Consider the following 19,877-nt stretch of genomic DNA (forward strand, 5'->3'; position numbering starts at 1 on the left):
TTAAGTATGAACAAGGAAACTAAAGGACATGTGTATTGCAAAGTTATGTAATATTAAACACAACCTAGTCTACTTTTTATTTTATTTATTTATTATTATTTATTTATTTATTTTTAAATTTATTTATGATAGTCACAGAGAGAGAGAGAGGCAGAGACACAGGCAGAGGGAGAAGCAGGCTCCATGCACCGGGAGCCCGATGTGGGACTCGATCCCAGGTCTCCGGGATTGCGCCCTGGGCCAAAGGCAGGCGCCAAACTGCTGCGCCACCCAGGGGTCCCTACTTTTTAAATTATGGAATAAAAAGTTCATTTTACCTCTGGTACATGTACCTGACTTTGCAGAGTATATGCAGTCATGGGAATATAGATAGATAGATAGATAGATAGATAGATAGATAGATAGATAGATAGATAGATAGATACAGATATTCAATTGCTGTTTTGAAAGAACTTCCTATTTTAAATTACATACTTGCAAGACTGTAGACTCCTAATAAGTTACATTGAGTTCCTCTGTACTCATCACCTAGCAGTGGTGACATCAGATTAGTATGTATGTGTTTGAGAGAGAGCGCATGATGAGCAGGAGGAGCAGAGGGAGAAGGAGAGAGAACCTCAAGCGATTCTGCTCAGTGAGGAGCCCAGTGTGGGGCTCAGACTCAACACTGAGATCAGTTGCTTAACCAACTGTGCTACCCAGGCACAGAGATTAGTTTTTAAATCATTAACAGACCTTTTTTCCCCTCTTGAATAAACCTGGGGTTTTGTTTGTTTTTCTAAATATCTCACTTTCTTTAAAGAAAGGACACCGTATTGTGCTTGATCTTCTTTAGGTTTCAGAATTACCAAGTGTCTTATAAGGATCCTCATGTCACTATTGCTTTGTTCCTTTAGTACTTTCTTTTCCATTTTCCCCATTTTCAGATTGATTGGTAAGGGAGTGTGTCTCATCTACTTTTTTGGCATGTTTTCCTCTGGAAATCTAAAAGATACATAAGCTCCATTTTATTTCTTAAACATGTTCAGTTAAATATTCACATTTCTTATTTTGAGTTTATTTTGGTGGTATTTGAAAACTTGGGAGTTTTTTTTTTTAACATCATCTCTTTTTTTTTCCTTTTAGCCTGAAAATGAGATTTCTTCAGACTGCAATCATGTAAGTATGGATTTTCCATAACTCACCATCTGTGCTTTATATATATGGCAGATTCAGGATGTTTTTCCTGTTGTTTTGGGAAACATTATGTCTTCTTAGATTCTCTTAATCTTAACAAGGATGATAAACCTTATTTAAGGACCATGGTAAATCTGCAAATACCCCTCCACTCTAGAAACAAGCAGATTTTGTCAAATATTTATGTACTTAAGCTTAAATTTTACTTCAGTTACAGTTACCATATGAAAATAATTGTTTCTCTGCTTATTAAGCTTACAACTTTATTTTTATTTTTTAAAATATTTTATTTATTTGAGAGAAAGCAGGTGTGAGAGAGAGCATGTAAGTGGGCAGAGGGAGAGGGTGAAGTAGACTCTCGCTGAACAGTGAACCCAACTTAGACCTCAATCCCAGAACCCTGGGATCATGACCTGCTTAACTGTCTGAGCCACCCTGGTGCCTTATGTTAAAAGTTTTATGTACGCATATACTCTAGAGATAACTAGAATTAATTCATTAAAAATCATAAGTATCAGGGGGCCTAGATGGCTCAGTTGGTTAAGCATTTGCTTTCAGCTCAGGTCATGATCCTGGGGTCCTGGGATCAAGCCCCGAGTCTGGCTCCCTGTTCAGTGGGAGTCTACTTCTCCCTCTCTCTCCGTCGCTTCCTCTGCTTGTGCACTTGGAGGCACTCTTTCTCTCTCAAATAAATAAATAAAACCTTTAAAAGATCATATATATTTATCTGTATTCTGTAAAGTATAATGTTAAAAGGAAGCTGATGATGGGGATCCCTGGGTGGCTCAGCGGTTTAGCGCCTGCCTTCAGCTCAGGTCGTGATCCCGGGATCAAGTCCCATGTCCGGCTCCCTGCAGGACCTGCTTCTCCCTCTGCCTGTGTCTCTGTCTCTGTCTCTGTCTCTCTCATGAATAAATTTAAAAAAAAATTTTTAATTAAAAAAAAAAAAAGGAAGCTGATGTGAAATCAAATCTGTGCAAAAAGTACTGGGTGCTTTGGTAGAAATCTATATAGTGTACAGAGGGGACACAAAAGTTAATTTTTGCCCAGGTGGGATTGATGTCAGGCAAGATTTAATAGCGGAGATGGTACTTGAGGTGGGTTTTATTCTTTCTTTCTTTCTTTCTTTCTTTCTTTCTTTCTTTCTTTATTTATTTATTTATTTATTTATTTATTTATTATTTTTTTGAGGTGGGTTTTAAAAGAGGAATTGTTGTATCTGACAATACTGAAAGAGGTCTCTATCAACAATTTAGAAGGTAGTTTAAAGGGGAGACTGCCAGAGCAGAGAAGAAGGCTAACTGTGTAGATTGACTACTTATTCTAATGAATGTGTAGATAGGTCAGAGACTTTTTTTTTTTTTAAGATTTTATTTATTTATTCATGAGAGAAACACACAGAGAGGCAGAGACACAGGCAGAGGGAGAAGCAGGCTCCATGGGGGGAACCTGATGTGGGACTCGATCCCATGACCACAGGATCACGACCTGAGCCAAAGGCAGATGCTCAACCGCTAAGCCACCCAGGCATCCTTAGGTTGGAGACTTAAAGTAAAACTAAAACCACAAGAGTAGTAGAAGAAAATACGAACATAGATTTTTCTTTTCTTTTTTTTTTTTTTTTTTTTTTGAGATTTTTCTAAACATGATACAACTTTAAGAAATATTTTTAAGGGATCCCTTAAATCTTTAAATCCTTTAAATCTTTAAAAGAAAAAATATATTTTTTATTTTTATTTTTTTAAATATATTTTTTAAAAAAAGATTTAAAAATTTGATTGCATTAAACAAATTCAAAAGACTTGAGATTTTTCCTTCAAAAAGTTGTGTAAATTATGAAAAAGTATTTGCAACACCGATTTAAAAAAAGGACTATGTGTTTTTATTTTTTGAGAGAGAGCTTGAGTGAGCAGGGGGAGGGGCTGAGTAAGACAGAGAAAATCTTTTTTTTTTTTTATAGATTTTATTTATTTATTCACGAGAGACACACATGCACAGAGAGATAGAGAGAGAGAGGCAGAGACACAGGTAGAGGGAGAAACAGGCTCCATGCAGGAAGCCTGATGTGGGACTTGATCCCGGGTCTCCAGGATCAGGCCCTGGGCTGAAGGCAGCGCTAAACCACTGAGCCGGGACGCCTGGGTAGCTCAGTGGTTGGGTGCCTGCCTTCGGCCCGGGCCGGGATCCAGGATCAAGTCCCACATCGGGCTCCCTGTGTGGAGCCTGCTTCTCCCTCTGCCTGTGTCTCTGCCTCTCTCTCAGTCTGTGTCTCTCATGAATAAATAAATAAAACTTAAAAAAAAAAAAAAAAACACTGAGCCACCTGGACTACCGGAGAGAAAATCCCCTCCCACCCCCGCCCTGAGAAAATCTTAAGTAGGTTCCCCACACAGCGTGGAGCTCAAGGCAGTGATCAGTGTCATGACCTTGAGATCATGACTTAACCTGAAACTAAGAGTCAGATGCTTAACCAACTAAGCTACCCAGGTGCCCCCAAAGGACTATATTCTTTAATAGAAAGTGCTGTGAGTAAACATAGGCAACAGGTATAGACTATTCACAGGTAAAGATAAAGATGTCCAATAATCAATGAAAATTTGATTCTCTCTAATAATTAAAAATGTGAAAATTAAAAGACAAACAGGTGCACTGTTTTCATCTATCTGATTAGCAAACAAAAAATTTGATAAATACACAATATTAAAAAATATACACAATATTCATGGGAATGTGGGGATTTACACATTCTCTAGCCCACTAATCAGCAAACTGCTACCCATTGGCCAAGTCCAGACCACTGCCTGTTTTTATGCATAAAGTTTTATTGGAACATACCCACGCCCCCATTCAGTTACATACTGTCTTTGGTTGCTTTCCATACTACAACAGAAAGGTTGGATGGTTTCTTTCTTTCTTTTTTTAATATTTTATTTACTTATTCATGAGAATACACAGAGAGGAGAGAGAGAGAGAGAGGCAGAGACACAGGCAGAGGGAGAAAGAAGCGGGCTCCATGCAGGGAGCCTGACATGGGATTCAATCCCGGGTCTCCAGGATCAGGCCCTGGGCTGTAGGCGGCGCTAAACCACTGAGCCGCCAGGGCTGCCCAGGTTGAATAGTTTCAACAAAAACTGTAGATCCCTAGAATTATAAAAGATTTTGCTTTTGGCCTTTTGTAGAAAAAGTTGCTAAACTCTGTTCTAGCCTATGAATAAGAATATAAGTATGAAAAACTTATTTGTAAAGCAATCAACTTAAAATGTTTACATACTTTGGCCTCGCATTTTTACTTTTAAGAATTTATGTGTAGTTCTACTTAAAAGAATGGATTCAAATATGTCTAGAAGAGGTTATTTGTTATGCCATTATTAGCAATAATCGTGCCTTGGATAAACCTCATTGGGTACAATACTGCCACTGTGCAAAGCTTGATGTGGCGTTATTATAAAGCAAAAAATTAGAGGGAAAAAAAACCTCAGAATCCACCAGTAGAGTAACTCTGGTCTAGGGAAATCCCAGAAAGCAGATAATCTGTGCCCTAGAACTCCTAAAAGGCTGGAGAATAAGAAGGATTTGACACTGCTCAAGATGGGGACCAGTAGTAGACAGAAAACAGGAGAATTGATGTCCTTAAAACAGAGAATATTAAGACACAGAGGGAAGACCATGTGAAGATACAAGGAGCTGATGGCTCTCTTTACAAGCCAAGGAGAGAAGTCTCAGAAGAAATCATTGCCAACCCCTTACTCTCAGATTTCTAGACTCCAGAATTGTGAGAAAATAAATCTCTTGTTGTTTAAGACACCCAATCTTTGGTATTTTGTTATGGCAGCCCTAGCAAACTAATACACTTTTGGGTTGGAATAAGATGCATTATATTTTCCCATTAAAATTAATGGAACAAGGGATGCCTGGGTGGCTCAGTGATTGAACATCTGCTTTCAGTTCAGGGCGTGATTTCAGAGCTCTGGGATCAAGTCCCACAAGAGGATCCCTGCAGGGAGCCTGCTTCTCCCCCCTGCCTATGTCTTTGCCTCTCTTTCTGAGTCTCTCATGAATAAATAAATACAATCTTTTCCAAAAAATAATGGAACACATTTAAAATATTAAACAGCTTTCCACTTAGTAAGTAGTTCTGGAATAAATTCGTGTTATTAAGCAAGAGATAAGATTACTTATGAACAGTCTTTGGGCCAATAAATTTGAAAATGTTTACACAATGGACAAATTCCTAGAAAAACAAATTTATCAAAACTAACACAAGAAGTAGAAAATATGAGGAACTTATATTTATTTAAAAAAATGAATCTGCAAATATAAATATTTATTGACTGGTTGGCTCAATTGGTGGTGTATGCCATTCTTGATCTCAGTGTAAGCTCAAGCCCTGTGTGGGTGGTAGAGATTACTTAAATAAATAAAACTTTAAAATTTTCTTTAAAAAAATGAATCCATAAATAAAAATCTTACCATAAAGAAAACTCCAGAACTAGATGGATTTATTGGTGGAAGGGAAAAATAACAACAGTTTTTATTTGCTTATTTATTTTTGTTAAGATTTTATTTATTCATTTGAGAGAGAGAGAGCGCGCACACTCAGTGGGGAGTAGAGGGAGAGGGATAAGAAGAATCTGTGCTCACTGGAGAGCCCAGTGCCGGCCTTGATTCCAGAACGCTGAGATCATGACCTGAGCCAAAGTCAGATGCCCACCCACTGAGCCACCCAGATGCCCTAACATCAGTCTTTTAAAGAGTTAAAAAATGTGGAAATATTTTTCTGTTCATTATGAGGCTAACATAACCTTACTATCACCTAACAAGGATATAACAGGTTTTTCTTACCTGGGCCAGGGTCACTTGTGAACCATAGATGAAAAAATGCTAACCAAATTAGTAGCAAACTATCCACTAAAATATAAGAAGGGAAATACATCAGGACTACATTGCATTTATTGTGGAATTGTGAAGTTAATTTCACGTTTAAAAAGTTAATAAAGGAGAAAAAGTTATGTCGCCATCTCAAGTACATTAAAAAGCAGTTGTCTAAATTCAACTAGTTTTTACAGTTTCTATCATAGGAAATTTTCTAACAGTAATTAGACTGAAGACTAAAGAAGATTAATAGGTAAAAAAAAAAATCATTTGTGTTCCTACTAACCAGCAATGAGTGATCTGAAAATGAAATTAAAACATTCTGTTTCATGGATTGGAAAACGTAATATTGTTAAGATGATAATACTCCCCAAGTGGATCTAGATTCAGTGCCATCCCTATCAAAATTTCTGCTGACAACTTTGTAGAAATTGCCATGCTGATCCTAAAATTCATATGGAAATGCAAAGGTCCAGAATAGTCAAAAGGATCTTAATAAAAAGAACAAAGTTGGAGCATTCATAATTCCTGATTTCAAAATTTACTATAAAGCCACAGTAAAATTCATTAGCTTCCTATTTCCTGTAAGATAAAATACACATTTACACATTCTTTAATGTGAGCTCTGATACTCAATGTGATCTGATCCCTGCCTGCAACCCAGAGCCTTATCTTTCATACCTCAACGCAGCCATTCTGAGCTATGGATGTCCCTAGAAGTTATAAAGACTCTTTCTGTCCTTTCTAGCTTTGTGCTCCTATAACCCCAACCTCCTTCAGTTCACCTGACAAAATTCTTTCTTATTCCTGGGGATTGAGCCTAGTATAATTTGACCACTACTGCCTCCACCTATCCCTCCTCCACATTCTTTTGTATTCCTTTAACATCTTCCGGATGCATTTGGTATCACATTTATCACACTATATTTTAATATTTTTATTGCTTATTTGCTCCCCAGTCCAACTCTTTCGTCTTTTGGCTCCTGTGGTTGAGCTCCTTGAATGCCGAAACAGTGGCTTTTTTTCTTCACCCTTTATTTTGTTACTAGCAGGATTCCAGGGTATAGTAGTTTCTCAAAATGTGTCTAGAAGGGGGAAATGGGTAGGTGGATGGATTCATAGATGAACATCTTGAAGTTGAAATACTTTTGCTAACCAATAGCACTTTTTGTCAAATTGCAATTATTTTTCTTAGTCAATTATAACCACTCAGGAGGGGACAAGTATCAAATATGGTATAAGTAACCAACTCTCAAAAATCAGGTGTAATGTGTGTTTATGTTTTCTAGAGGAAAAGGTACTGGTGGCAACCCATATTGAATTCCCTTTTTACTTCTATTCCTGAAAGAATAATAATACATTACTGGGTCATATTAAAACTAAAAGACCAGGAAGTAGATTAATGGTTGCCCAAGGACGGGTGGAGGAATTTTAAGAAGTGACACAACAGCTATGGGGTTTCTGTCTGGGGTGATTGAGCATGTCCTCAATTAGACTGTGGTAATGGTTGCACAACCTTATGAATATACTGAAAACCACTGAATTGTAAACTTAAAATGGTAACTTTTATAGTATATGAATTATATCTCAAAAAAAAGTGAAAAGTAAAAATGAGATGTTCAAATTAAAAATTAAAGACATTTCAGAAGCTCTAGGGATCCCTGGGTGGCGCAGTGGTTTAGCGCCTGCCTTTGGCCCAGGGCGTGATCCTGGAGACCCAGGATCGAATCCCACGTCGGGCTCCCGGTGCATGGAGCCTGCTTCTCCCTCTGCCTGTGTCTCTGCCTCTCTCTCTCTCTCTCTGTGACTATCATAAATAAATAAATAAATAAATAAATAAATAAATAAATAAATAAGCAGGCAGGCAGGCAAGCAAGCAAGCAAGCAAGCAAGCAAGCAAGCTCTAAGTGATTACCTAAATGACTTTGACAGAAAATAAATTTCTAGTCCATCACAGGATGTCTGAGTTTGTGTTACAGTGAGGAAGCACTCTGTGATTTGTATTTTATATTTTTTCTGTCATTTGTTGCTGTTTACTCTAAATCCTTGAGCTGTCAGAGAGCTTCTCTTTTTTCTTCCTTTCCTTTCCTTTCCTTTCCTTTCCTTTCCTTTCCTTTCCTTTCCTTTCCTTTCCTTTCCTTTCCTTTCCTTTCCTTTCCTTTCCTTTCCTTCCCTTTTTCCTTCCTTCCTTCCTTCCTTCCTTCCTTCCTTCCTTCCTTCCTTCCTTCCTTCCTTCCTTCCTTCCTTCCTTTTTATGAAAGAAATGTCACTGAGTCAGCTACAGATCACTTAATAAGGAGGAAATATTTTATTTTTTTTTATTGGAGTTCAATTTGCCAACATATAGCATAACACCCAGGGCTCATCCCGTCAAGTGCCCACCTCAGTGCCTGTCACCCAGTCACCCCCACCCCCCGCCCACCTCCCTTTCCACCACCCCTTGTACTTTTCCCAGAGTTAGGAGTCTCTCATGTTCTGTCTCCCTTTCTGATATTTCCCACTCATTTTTTTCTCCTTTCCCCTTTATTCCCTTTCACTACTTTTTATATTCCCCAAATGAATGAGACCATATAATGTTTGTCCTTCAAGGAGGAAATATTTTAATCTGTCTTTGGTTTAATGTATACACAGAATTAGAATGTTCTTAATTTTAAAAGAAGAATGTTGCTTTAATTTTAAAATACAAAATTCAAAGGTGCCTGGGTGGCTCAGGTCATGATCCCAGGACCCTGAGATTGAGCCCCACATGGGGCTTTCTGCTCAGCAGGGAGTCTGCTTCTCCCTCTCCTTCTGCCTGCTGCTCCCTTGCTCGTGTTTTCTCTCTCTCTCTCTCTCTCTCTCAAATAAATATAGAAAACCTTTTAAAAATATATAATATAAAATTTAATCATCAGGTAGTACTGACTTAATTCATAGATAATTATAAAATCTGTTCAAATTCTAACCTTGTCTTTGAATCACTGGATTCATCTTTGCTTGTGAGGAGCATGGAGAACCGAGATTCCTTCAGCTTTTCCTATATCCATTCTCAGTTTGACTTCTCATGTCCTATGGGTTGAACTTGTGACTCATCATGGTATAAGTTTGTTCTTTTGTTCATCTGTTTAACATATTTGTTGATGCCTGTGTATTCCATCACTCACTCTTCTAGGCACTGGGCTGAACAAGGCAGAAGTCCATCCTCTTAGAGCTTTTGTTACAGATGGTGGCCAGATTCTACTCCTTCCTAAAAATTCACTTATTGAGGATAGTTGATGGCTTAGAGCTTTAGGCAGACTTTTGTGGGAGGGGGAGAAGAAATCCTACTCTTCCTTCACATTCTGTTTATTCACAAAGTTTTCCTCAGTACTATACAGAATTAAGTGCCTATTTTTGTGTTGTTCCTAACACAGGTTATATAAGCCTCTATTCTACTTCTAAAAAGCGGATCTGGTCATGTCACTCCCTTACTTTCCCTTCCATTACTTTCAGGTTGAAGTTCAGGCATGACTTACAATGGCTTTCAGAGTCAGTCTTCTGCTGGACTTTGAATTCCTATAACATGTCCTGTTTCTCTTTCCATACATGCTGTGAGCTTCCATACATGCTGTTTCATTTACCCAAAATGGTCCTCTCCCTACCCCTTTACTGTGGCTAGCTGCTAATCATTCAGGTCTCATCTAAGATAGCACTTTCTCTGGTATACTTCACTTGACCAAACCCCCTAGCACAGTCTGGGGTACTCCTCCCCTATACTGCTGTGATTGTGATACTATGTATTGCCATTTAACCAAATACACTACTTACCATTCACTAGAGCCACCACTGGATAGTATAGTCTTTGTCTTTCTCCTTTTGTTTTATCCCTCAGTTCCTAGTACAGTACATACTCAACATTTTTTTCTATTTTCTCTACTAGCCTATGTAGACTTGAGTTGAGACTGTGTGTGGTATAAGTGCCAAGCAGATATTTCAGCGAACCAGGAGTGATTGATTGTATTGTTTAGTCTTGGAGTATAGCAGAGAGAAAGACTTGTGAACTGCGTCTCCCTCCCCCAATCTCTTCATGTTTAGCATCCTACAAAGTCTCTGCTCTGTCTCTCCATCTGAGCCAAGTATAGGGGCTCATTTGTGCTACTTTTTTAAAAAATATTTTATTATTCATGAGAGACAGAGAGAGAGAGAGAGAGAGGCAGAGACACAGGCAGAGGGAGAAGCAGGCTCCATGCAGGGAGCCCGATGCAGGACTCAATCCTGGGACCCCAGGATCACGCCCTGGCCCGAAGGCAGGCGCCAAACCGATGAGCCACCCAGGCATCCCCCTCATTTCTGCTACTTTTCAGAAATAGAATCATACATTAAAAATTTTTAAGTAAAGCTACAAAAGCTAATATTCAGCACTCTCCTGTGGATAGTAATGGCTTAAGACAGTTTGGGGTTTAAAACATGTTAAAAACATTTGTGTAAAGTAGACCTTATGGTGTATGTGTCAAGACAAAGGAGGTTTTGTTTTGTTTTGTTTTAAAGATTTTATTTATTCATGAGAGAAATGGAGAGAGAGAGAGGCAGAGACACAGGTAGAGGGAGAAGCAGGCTCCAGGCAGAAAGCCCAACGTGGGACTCGATCCCCAGTCTCCAGAATCATGCCCTGGCCTGAAGGCAGCGCTAAACTACTGAGCCACCCAGGCTGCCCCAAAGGAGGGTTTTAAAGGAATGAAGATAGATATGCCTGGAAACTAGACTCTGGGCATCTCTCCTTCATAAAACTGATCTATGAAAGCACTGTGGACTGTGAAATCTGCAACTAACCCCACTAAATCTGAGCTTGTGGGTTAGACTTTCTGGTTTAATAGAATTTAGCTTGTACAACCTTATGAATGTTTTCTCTGAAAACCTTACCAGGGACTTTAATGGTAATTTTTTTCCATGGGTTTAAAAAAAAAAAAATTGTCCTTAAATGAAAAAAGAAGAAAGTATGCCTGAATGATAGTGTTTTATTTTGCTCTGCACATTTTCCCCTTTTATCTCTAAACACAATGACATTTTTATCTCACTTTTTATTAACTGAATATGCTTTATCTGACTTTTGTATAATGGACTTTTATCACTTAAAATAACTATCGATGAAAAATTCCGTTCTATTTAACTGAAGTTTTTTGTTTTTTTTTTTCTCTTGTACCTAGTTGCTGTGGAATTACAAGCTGAATCTAACAACGGACCCCAAGTTTGAATCTGTGGCCAGAGAGGTTTGCAAATCTACCATATCAGAGGTAGGTTGTGAAAGAATTTTGTGAGTATTTAATGGCATCTGTTGACCAGACCAGCCATTAAGGGGAGAATGACTGACTTAGTTACTTTACTTTTCTTGGAATTCACATCTGTATTGGCTGAGAGAGAGGCCGTGGTGGCGGGCAATATAACTAGCCTCGTTTTTGTTGATATTCACCTACATTTATCCTAGGATGCCGTTGATTCAGACACATTGGAAATCAGGCTCCACTGGTCCCCAAACAGAGGACACAACTGCTTCTTTCATCAGTGCTGTGCTCACACTTTTTGCAATCTGCTAGTGTCTGAAGTATATCAAAATGATCTCCCCAAGAGGCTTATAAATGTTTCTGAGTTATGCAGTTGGTTTGATTGAACCATAGAGGCATATGCTTCAAATAATAGGAGTTAACATTAAAAAGGTTTGTGAAGGAATCATACATGTTGTTGTAGATAGATGTTGAATATAAAAACAAAAATAATTAATGAAAATGTATAGCATTGTATGGATGCTAATTGGGGAAAAATTTTCAATTGGTTTATTGTGAACAACAAATAATATTAGTGAAAATTGTGATAATTGAATTTTTTTTTAATTTTATTTTTTGGAATCAGTGATAAATTCCAAAAAGCCAGAGATCTCTGCATACCAAAGTATAGAATCACAAAGAACAGTTGCTATTTTTACCACAAGGTTAATTCTACATCTTGCAACACATAGCTAAGTCTTCAGTCTACCCCACTGATGACTTGAATTCAAGACCACATTCTTAGGTCTTAAGAAAGACCTTTTTCGGGATCCCTGGGTGGCTCAGCAGTTTATTGCCTGCCTTCGGCCCAGAGTGTGGTCCTGGAGTCCCAGGATCGAGTCCCATGTCGATCTCCCTGCATGGAGCCTGCTTCTCCCTCTGCCTGCATCTCTGCCTCTCTCTCTCTGTGTCTCTCATGAATAAATAAATAAACCCTCAGTTTGTTCCTCATTTAAATCATTATGGGACCTTGTAGAACGTGTTTTCTTCCTCAGACCTCCTAATACTTGATCTGATACATTTTATTATTTTAAAGCAGTGATGCTTCTTCATATTTACTTTGGGGCTCCAGAATAGAATAGCATATCTTTGAAAATACTGGCTTCAGCTTTAGTATTCTCCACCTCATATTCCCCTCACTACCTGTATGGTTAGGTGTATACAACAGTTTGATTGTCATGTGGAAATTTAGCTCAGAGTCTGTGCAGATTCATCAGAATAATTTTGCTCTTTACTAGCTTATAAAAGCTATATATATGTATAACTGGTTTTCTTGTAATATTTATGTAATGGTGATCCTCTTATAACCTTTTGGGGTGTTGTGGTTTTATAAAAGATTTCAAGCAAAAATGGGAATTTATCCCTCTCTAGAGACAGATTATTCAAGAAAATTAAATATCAGGAAGAACACAGTTACCAATAAATGTTTTAATCGATATCTCCTTCCTATCCTCTTTCTTGTAATCCTACTTGCAAAGAGAAAAACAGCATCACAAGAATACCTGCAAACTACAAACCAGACTTGTATTTACTCTCCATCACTGAGCTAAATACTGCTGACTTTCCTCCTGCTTCATGTCAAAAATAGAATGATGTCAGCATTTTTCTAATGACACCTTATGAATTTGCTCCCCAGCCACTTCAGAGTTTACTGCCATTCATGGACATCTTGATGACTTAATGATGTTTTTTGCTGTTAATCATAGAAATCTTCCTTCTGTTCTATTAAGCCTCTAACAAATAGAATGGTTGAAAGAAAGCATAAACTTTTATTTCAAACACTACGCCCTGTTGTAATTGGTGGTAAACTTAAAATACAAATAGGGGGATCCCTGGGTGGCGCAGCGGTTTGGCGCCTGCCTTTGGCCCAGGGCGCGATCCTGGAGACCCGGGATCGAATCCCACATCGGGCTCCCGGTGCATGGAGCCTGCTTCTCCCTCTGCCTGTGTCTCTGCCTCTCTCTCTGTGTGACTATCATAAATAAATAAAAATTGAAAAAAAAAATACAAATAGGTACTGTATCTCTGTGTGTCAGTAAAATCTCAAGTGATTAAAGCTAAATATACAGTTAATTTTCCCACTGGGGCTCCAATTCAAAATGTGCTGCTAGTTTTTCTTCAAATTTGTGAACTATTGATTGCCCAGTATAAGAGCTATATGAATAGTTGCACTTCACTAAGTTTCAAAACCCAAGTGTCTGCCACTAGTTCTGTGTTCTTATATGGGGTTTTGGTTTTCTCAGTGGTTGAATTACAAATGCTGAGATTTTTCATGCAGCTATTCCTCCTTTCACTTTTGAAACTCACCTCTGCTTTGCTCAAAAACAAAACAAAAGCCCTTTTCCTGGAAATACATTTTTTGGGACATGTTTAAAAAAAAAAAAAAGGCTCAAGGTTAAGTCGAAAGAGTTGCATTCATCTTGATTGTTAAAGATCTCTGCTGCCTCTTAAAGCCAGAGTGAGAGACTGCTTAAATTCTCAACTTTGCTTCTTGAAAAGTAAACATAGTTTTCTGTCTTGAACTGAGTGTTTGACTTGGTCTGGATATGATACAAGAGTTAGGCTTGAAGCTTATAAGATAATGTGTGTATATTCTTCACCTAGCACCTTTTGGAAAGGGAAAGTATATTTGTTTTGCTCTCTCTACCTATTTAGGATAGGTAATGTAATAGTGGAAAATGGTCACTATTGATTTTAAAAAGCCAATAAAACATTTTCTTCTTGTTTATTTAAAAAATAAACATTCACATATAGGCCCCTTACTCTTGTCAAAACTACCATTTCTGTTTTTAATTTCTTCAAATGCAATAGAATTTTTCCAAACAACCTTCCCTATCTTATAATTCAAGCTTACAGCCTGACAAGTAGATTTTACTTTTTTTATGCCTGAATTTCAGCGTTTTTTGGCTAGTTTGCTTCATTAGCACTTGTGGTTTGGGATGCACTTTGCAGGAACACTAACCATATGGAATTACTCTGTGCTTGATCCACTGGAACATGTGTCTAAACCACCCAAATTGGATTGCAGTGGCCTTCCCCTTCTCAGGCTTCTTGCCAGACTGAGCTGAGCATCACTTTAAACATGTTTCTGTTCCAGACCACAGTGGTGAAACTGGGATTCTATCAGGTTCAAAAACATGTCTAAATCCACAGTTAATTCAGAGCATATTAATGTCATATCAAGAAGTAGTGTTATGCCTTCCCATCTCCCTCCTTTTGGCCATTAGGTTTACCTAACAATAATAGTTTGCTATGTAGTTTGGCTTGGGACATGCCACTAGACTTCAGTTCTACACCTGTTTTCCAAAACTGTGTCCCAGATTATGCTCCTCGCTGTCCATTGCATTCTTTGCATGGATAAAGGGACTTCTCAATAAAACCATTTTAAAGCTATAGATGTTAAAAGCTCTTTTTAATTATATCTCAATAAAGCTGAAATTTTAAAAAATTGTTGCCAAACACATTAATCAGGTATTTCCTAGATTCCACAGCAATCTGAGTAGGCATGACAGTATTTACTTTAAAACGAATGTGTTTCTAAGTGCTTTCCTCTTTTTTCCCCAAATATAGATGGGAAATCAATAAGAAAATGTTAGACATTATCTCTTTTGTAAAAGTTGTCTGATCCGAGAATAAAATACTTGTATAAAACAGCCACTTTCTTTGGAGCAGATTAAAGAATGTGCTGATGAACCAGTTGGGAAAGGTTACTTGGTTTCCTGCTTGGTGGATCACCGAGGCAACATCACTGAGTACCAGTGTCATCAGTACATCACCAAGATGACAGCCATCATTTTTAGTGATTACCGTCTAATCTGTGGCTTCATGGATGACTGCAAAAATGACATCAACATTCTGAAATGTGGCAGCATTCGGCTTGGAGAAAAGGTATCTACTATATTTATACTAACTTTACCAAATGAATGAAAAGTTTTGTATAGGGGCACCTGGGTGGCTCAGATGGTTAGGCGTCTGCCTTCAGCTCAGGTCATGATCTCGGGGTTCTGGGATTGGGCCCCAATTCAGGCTCCCTGCTCAGCCCAGAGCCTCTTCTCCCTCTCCCTCTCCCTCTCCCTCTGCCTTCTCCCCACCGTTCATCCTCATGCTCTGTCTTTGCCTCTGTCTCTCTCTCAAGTAAATAAATAAAATCTTTAAAAAAAAGTTTTGTATAACTGGCATGGGAAAAATTTAGGGCTGGAGATGTCCTTAAAGTGGAGGTCCAGACAGCCTCAAGATCTAAGGCTAGTGGACCCGTGAATGTATTTCATCTTTTTGTGGTATTTCAGTACAGCATAGGAAAGCAGAGGAATTAATGTCACCCAAAAGTAGTGTCATCTTCAAAATACTAAACCAGTTGCTGGTTACCTATAGTGTTCCCTGGCAAAGCATTTTGTTGTCTTGGGAGCAAAGTAGTTGGGGTAGAAGAGACTTGAATTTTCTAAACTTTCTCTGCATATACCTCATTGCTGCTATAAAAAAAATTACTTAGTAAGCATACTGATATAAAAGAAGTTATTTAAATATTAGAAAAGTTTAAGATTATGAAGGTACTTCTGACTTGTGAGCAAAAAGGTACTCTATAAATATGATCTACGGCTATCTTTATCTCAGAAGAATTAATTTTAGTAAAGACGAGAATGAAAATAACTATCTAGCTGACTTCTTTCTTAATTATGTGTGGTCTTACTTTTGTTCTTATGAGTCTGTTGTCCATAAGGTCACAATGGAGGTTTGGTCAGGTTTATTCTGAATTTGTTGGCTCAGCAAAATGAGTGAAACTCCTGAGAAGTAACAGATGCTGGGGTAGAGGTGGTCTGAGGCATATTTCTGGCGTCAGCTATTAGTTGCTGCTGCTCATTAATCGGCTCTTTAGGAAATATGAGGGAAATTAAAACCTTTTTGTCTTTTTGCCCTCTATTTGTTCATTGCCCCATGGTTTGCTGGCTTCTATCACTGACAAAGGGGGCATGGTGTTGAATGCTAGAACTGCACACACCAGTCCAGATGACGGTTTTAGTGCTGGTTATTGTCTGGCTTTCACCAAGTATCCTTTCCTTCATACCAGCATAGGGCTCTGGCCCTTTCATAGGGCACCTCTGAGTCGGTCTTGAGAGCACTGTGAACTTGGCATAGAGCTTTTGGCAGCTGAAGAAAGACCAGTTTTAATAAAGAAGGGAGATTTCTTCCTTGCCAGCAGACTCTAGAAATGGCACAAAAGCACTTAAGCTACTCTAATAATTCAGGAAGCTCTTCTGACTTTATTTAGGGTGTTAGAGATCATATCCAATTCCATATCTCTTTTTAAAAGCTTCACATAAGTGTTCCAGACATATTTTTTAGGAATCAGTGATGACACTTTTCCATATTTGTGATTACAGTTTACCTCTGTTTGTAGTAGTTTTTCCCTGTTGACATCAAGATAATCGCTGGTTAGGTTCCCACTAGCAATCTGAATTGTCACTATAAAACCTGCTTTCAACTGCACATATGAGTTATTAAGTCTCAGAGCTTGAAATAATCACGGAAAACAGTAGTACCAGCAGAGCTGGAGAACTGGATGGTGAGAATTATTTGCCCAGCTTTGTTAAAATAACAAAAACAAAAATGTTCCTGTGGATCATCAAAATGTACGTTTTTGTCATGTTTATCTTTTGCTATACCTACCTATTAGGGTGAATTTCTGTTTATACCAATCCTCTATCCTAGCTTGAAAGGCTAGGAGGATATTAAGATAGATTCATGCTTACACTCCTGAAAAAGCATGTTCCTTCCTATATACTTCACTCTGGTGCTACAGCCAAGTTTGGAAATGGGGAAGGCATGTCCTCAGACCCTCTTGGCTTTTTAAACTATAGTTTATTTCTCTGAGGTCAATTATTTAGATATGCAAATTATCCTGAAAATTAACGAATCAGCTTCTGGCTTGTCAATTTGAAATTTGCCACTGAAGCTTACAAACTCTTCTGTGATTGGCTTTGATCTGACTTCCTCCCAAGGTCAGAGAGGGCTAATGGCTAATCTGTTTGTACCCTGCCTCTGTATGAAATAGAAAATGATGTCAAAACTTTGATTTTTAAAGAAAATGTTAATGTAAGTTTGAGAACAAAGACTATATGTTAATAAAAATTTTTCTAAATAAATAGAGTTAAAATGAAAGGGCAGATCTTCAAAAGTTAAAAGTATGAATTATTTCATCTGAAGAAAAAGAATGTGAGATCCAATACAGACACTTAATTGTGGACATGTGCTACATTATTACTACTTTTAGACTTTTCCCTCAGTAGTTACATAATTTTATCATTCGCTGCTCTTAACCAGCTACTTTGAATAATTTGGATAGTCTTTTTTTCTCTTTATGTAGTGAGGAAGACCACAGAAGACACCAGAAACATTGAGATGGAGAGTGGTTTATAGCAGAGATAAAAACTGTGAGCTCTTCCCTACCTTTTTGAGATTTAGTGTTATTTTCTCTGTTCTTTAAGAAAAAAAAGATAAGGTTATGGAGAAGAAAAGATACTACCTTTATCAAATTGCTAAAACCTGATCAAGACACTTAGTAGTTTTAAGACAGACCTTTATCTCACCACAGAAGTCCATTTAAGTCCATTTACAGGATTATTTATTCCTATGTCAAGTCTTTATGTTAATAACTTAAACTTTTTTAACCTGAGTAATTTTATTTTCCTGTAGATAATGTGCCAATGTGTAGTTTACTTCTTTTGCTTTTGGTCTTATTCAGTAATTAGCCATGCAGTCTTCTTTGTCAAATATTTGAATACATTTCAATTATATAACTAAAATGGGCTGAACTGAAAAAGCTCAGAAACTCGATGGAACTGAGAAAAGTTCTTGAAATATGTTTATTTGAAAAAAATCATCTAAAATTACAATGAATGAGGGATCCCTGGGTGGCGCAGCGGTTTGGCGCCTGCCTTTGGCCCAGGGCGCGATCCTTGAGACCCGGGATCGAATCCCACGTCGGGCTTCCGGTGCATGGGGCCTGCTTCTCCCTCTGCCTGTGTCTCTGCCTCTCTCTCTCTCACTGTGTGCCTATCATAAATAAATAAATAAAATTTAAAAAATAAAAAATAAAATTACAATGAATGAAAACATCTAATGGAGTTGATGGTATGGCCCAGCACTGATAGGTGCTACAATTGCTGTAATTATAATTAAATCTTAGATTCCTTAGGGGATCTCAAACCACAATGATGCTGCCTTTATTTAGAGGCAAATGGAACCATTAAGAAATATAATAACCCTAAATAGATAATCTTACTGGTGGCACATTTAAAACAGTTACAAACCCTAAGATACAGCGAAACACTCACTACATGGAAATCATTTCTTTACCCTGCGATGCCAGGACTAAAGGCTAAATCTAAATCAAGAGTTGACAATCAGATTATTATTTTCAACCACTTTTATATGATTAAGACTTATTGCTAGCAGCCATCTAAGTGTGTTATCACGGGCTACTGAACTTTGGTATAGGATATTATTTTGTTGTAACTAATAACTTCTTATATATAAGAATAACTTCTTATATACTGTAATATAAGATAACTTCTTATATACTGTAAACTTCTTATATACTGTAAATAGGAAGTGGTATGTTTCTGTTGAAATGTTTATTATCAGGGGATCCCTTGGTGGCTCAGTGGTTTGGCCCAGGGCATGGTCCCAGAGTCTCAGGATCGAGTCCCACGTCAGGCTTTTTGCATGGAGCCTGCTTCTCCCTCTGCCTGTGTCTCTGCCTCTGTATGTGTGTGTGTCTCTCATGAATAAATAAATAAATAAATCTTAAAAAAAATGTTTATTATCATAGGTTTGTTTTTCCTTTGGAAAGTGGAAACAAGCCTTTCCTAAGTGGGCCATAGTTAGACAAACTTGAGTGTCACTCATAAATTAGGAAGGAAAAATAAGGGATCCCTGGGTGGCACAGCAGTTTAGTGCCTGCCTTTGGCCCAGGGCGCAATCCTGGAGACCCGGGATCGAATCCCACGTCGGGCTCCCGGTGCATGGAGCCTGCTTCTCCCTCTGCCTGTGTCGCTGCCTCTCTCTCTCTCTCTCTCTCTCTCTCATAGATTTTAAAAAAAAAGGGAAGGAAAAATAAGCCTCGTTCTGGATTTCTGCGGTTTGTGTAATTTCTTCTCTCTGTCCTTATCTTTTTGTCACTTCTCTCTCAGAGTTTTGTTTATCTTGTTCAGAATTGCCCTCCAAAAAACCTTTTTGGTCCTCTCAGGCTTTTATGCATTAGATAGAATCATAGAGCTAATGAGCAAGGTTCAGGTACAGATAAAGTATAGGAGACATGAGAATCTGCTAGTAGAGCATGCTTCCTAATCTTTTTTGGGTCAGCAAACCTTTTGAAAATTTAATGAAAGCTCTGAACCCTCCTCAGGTACAACAAAGTAGAAGAAAAACTATACAATTTTTTTTGTTGTTGAATTGAAGTTTTCCTTAGAGTAGATGTTTCCCTGCCTGGTTTTAGGAATCTTTTTATTATGTACAGATGATTTCATAGACATAGTATTTTACTATAACAAGATA

General features: G+C 38.0%; 1 protein-coding gene and 1 pseudogene across 1 annotated transcript in view; one reads left to right on the plus strand and one right to left on the minus strand.

The window, feature by feature from the left end:
* Positions 1–19,877, plus strand: part of GLG1 (golgi glycoprotein 1) — a 147,836-nt gene that overhangs the window by 90,394 nt on the left and 37,565 nt on the right. The window contains exons 2-4 of the mRNA XM_025426826.3: positions 1,126–1,158; positions 11,211–11,297; positions 14,997–15,212. Coding sequence (XP_025282611.1) covers positions 1,126–1,158; positions 11,211–11,297; positions 14,997–15,212 — 336 coding nt within the window. The remainder of the gene's footprint in view (positions 1–1,125; positions 1,159–11,210; positions 11,298–14,996; positions 15,213–19,877) is intronic.
* LOC112647649 (U4 spliceosomal RNA) lies at positions 4,492–4,605 on the minus strand (annotated as a pseudogene).

This window comes from Canis lupus, chromosome 5 (genome assembly GCF_003254725.2).
Source record: "Canis lupus dingo isolate Sandy chromosome 5, ASM325472v2, whole genome shotgun sequence".
NCBI lineage: Eukaryota > Metazoa > Chordata > Mammalia > Carnivora > Canidae > Canis > Canis lupus.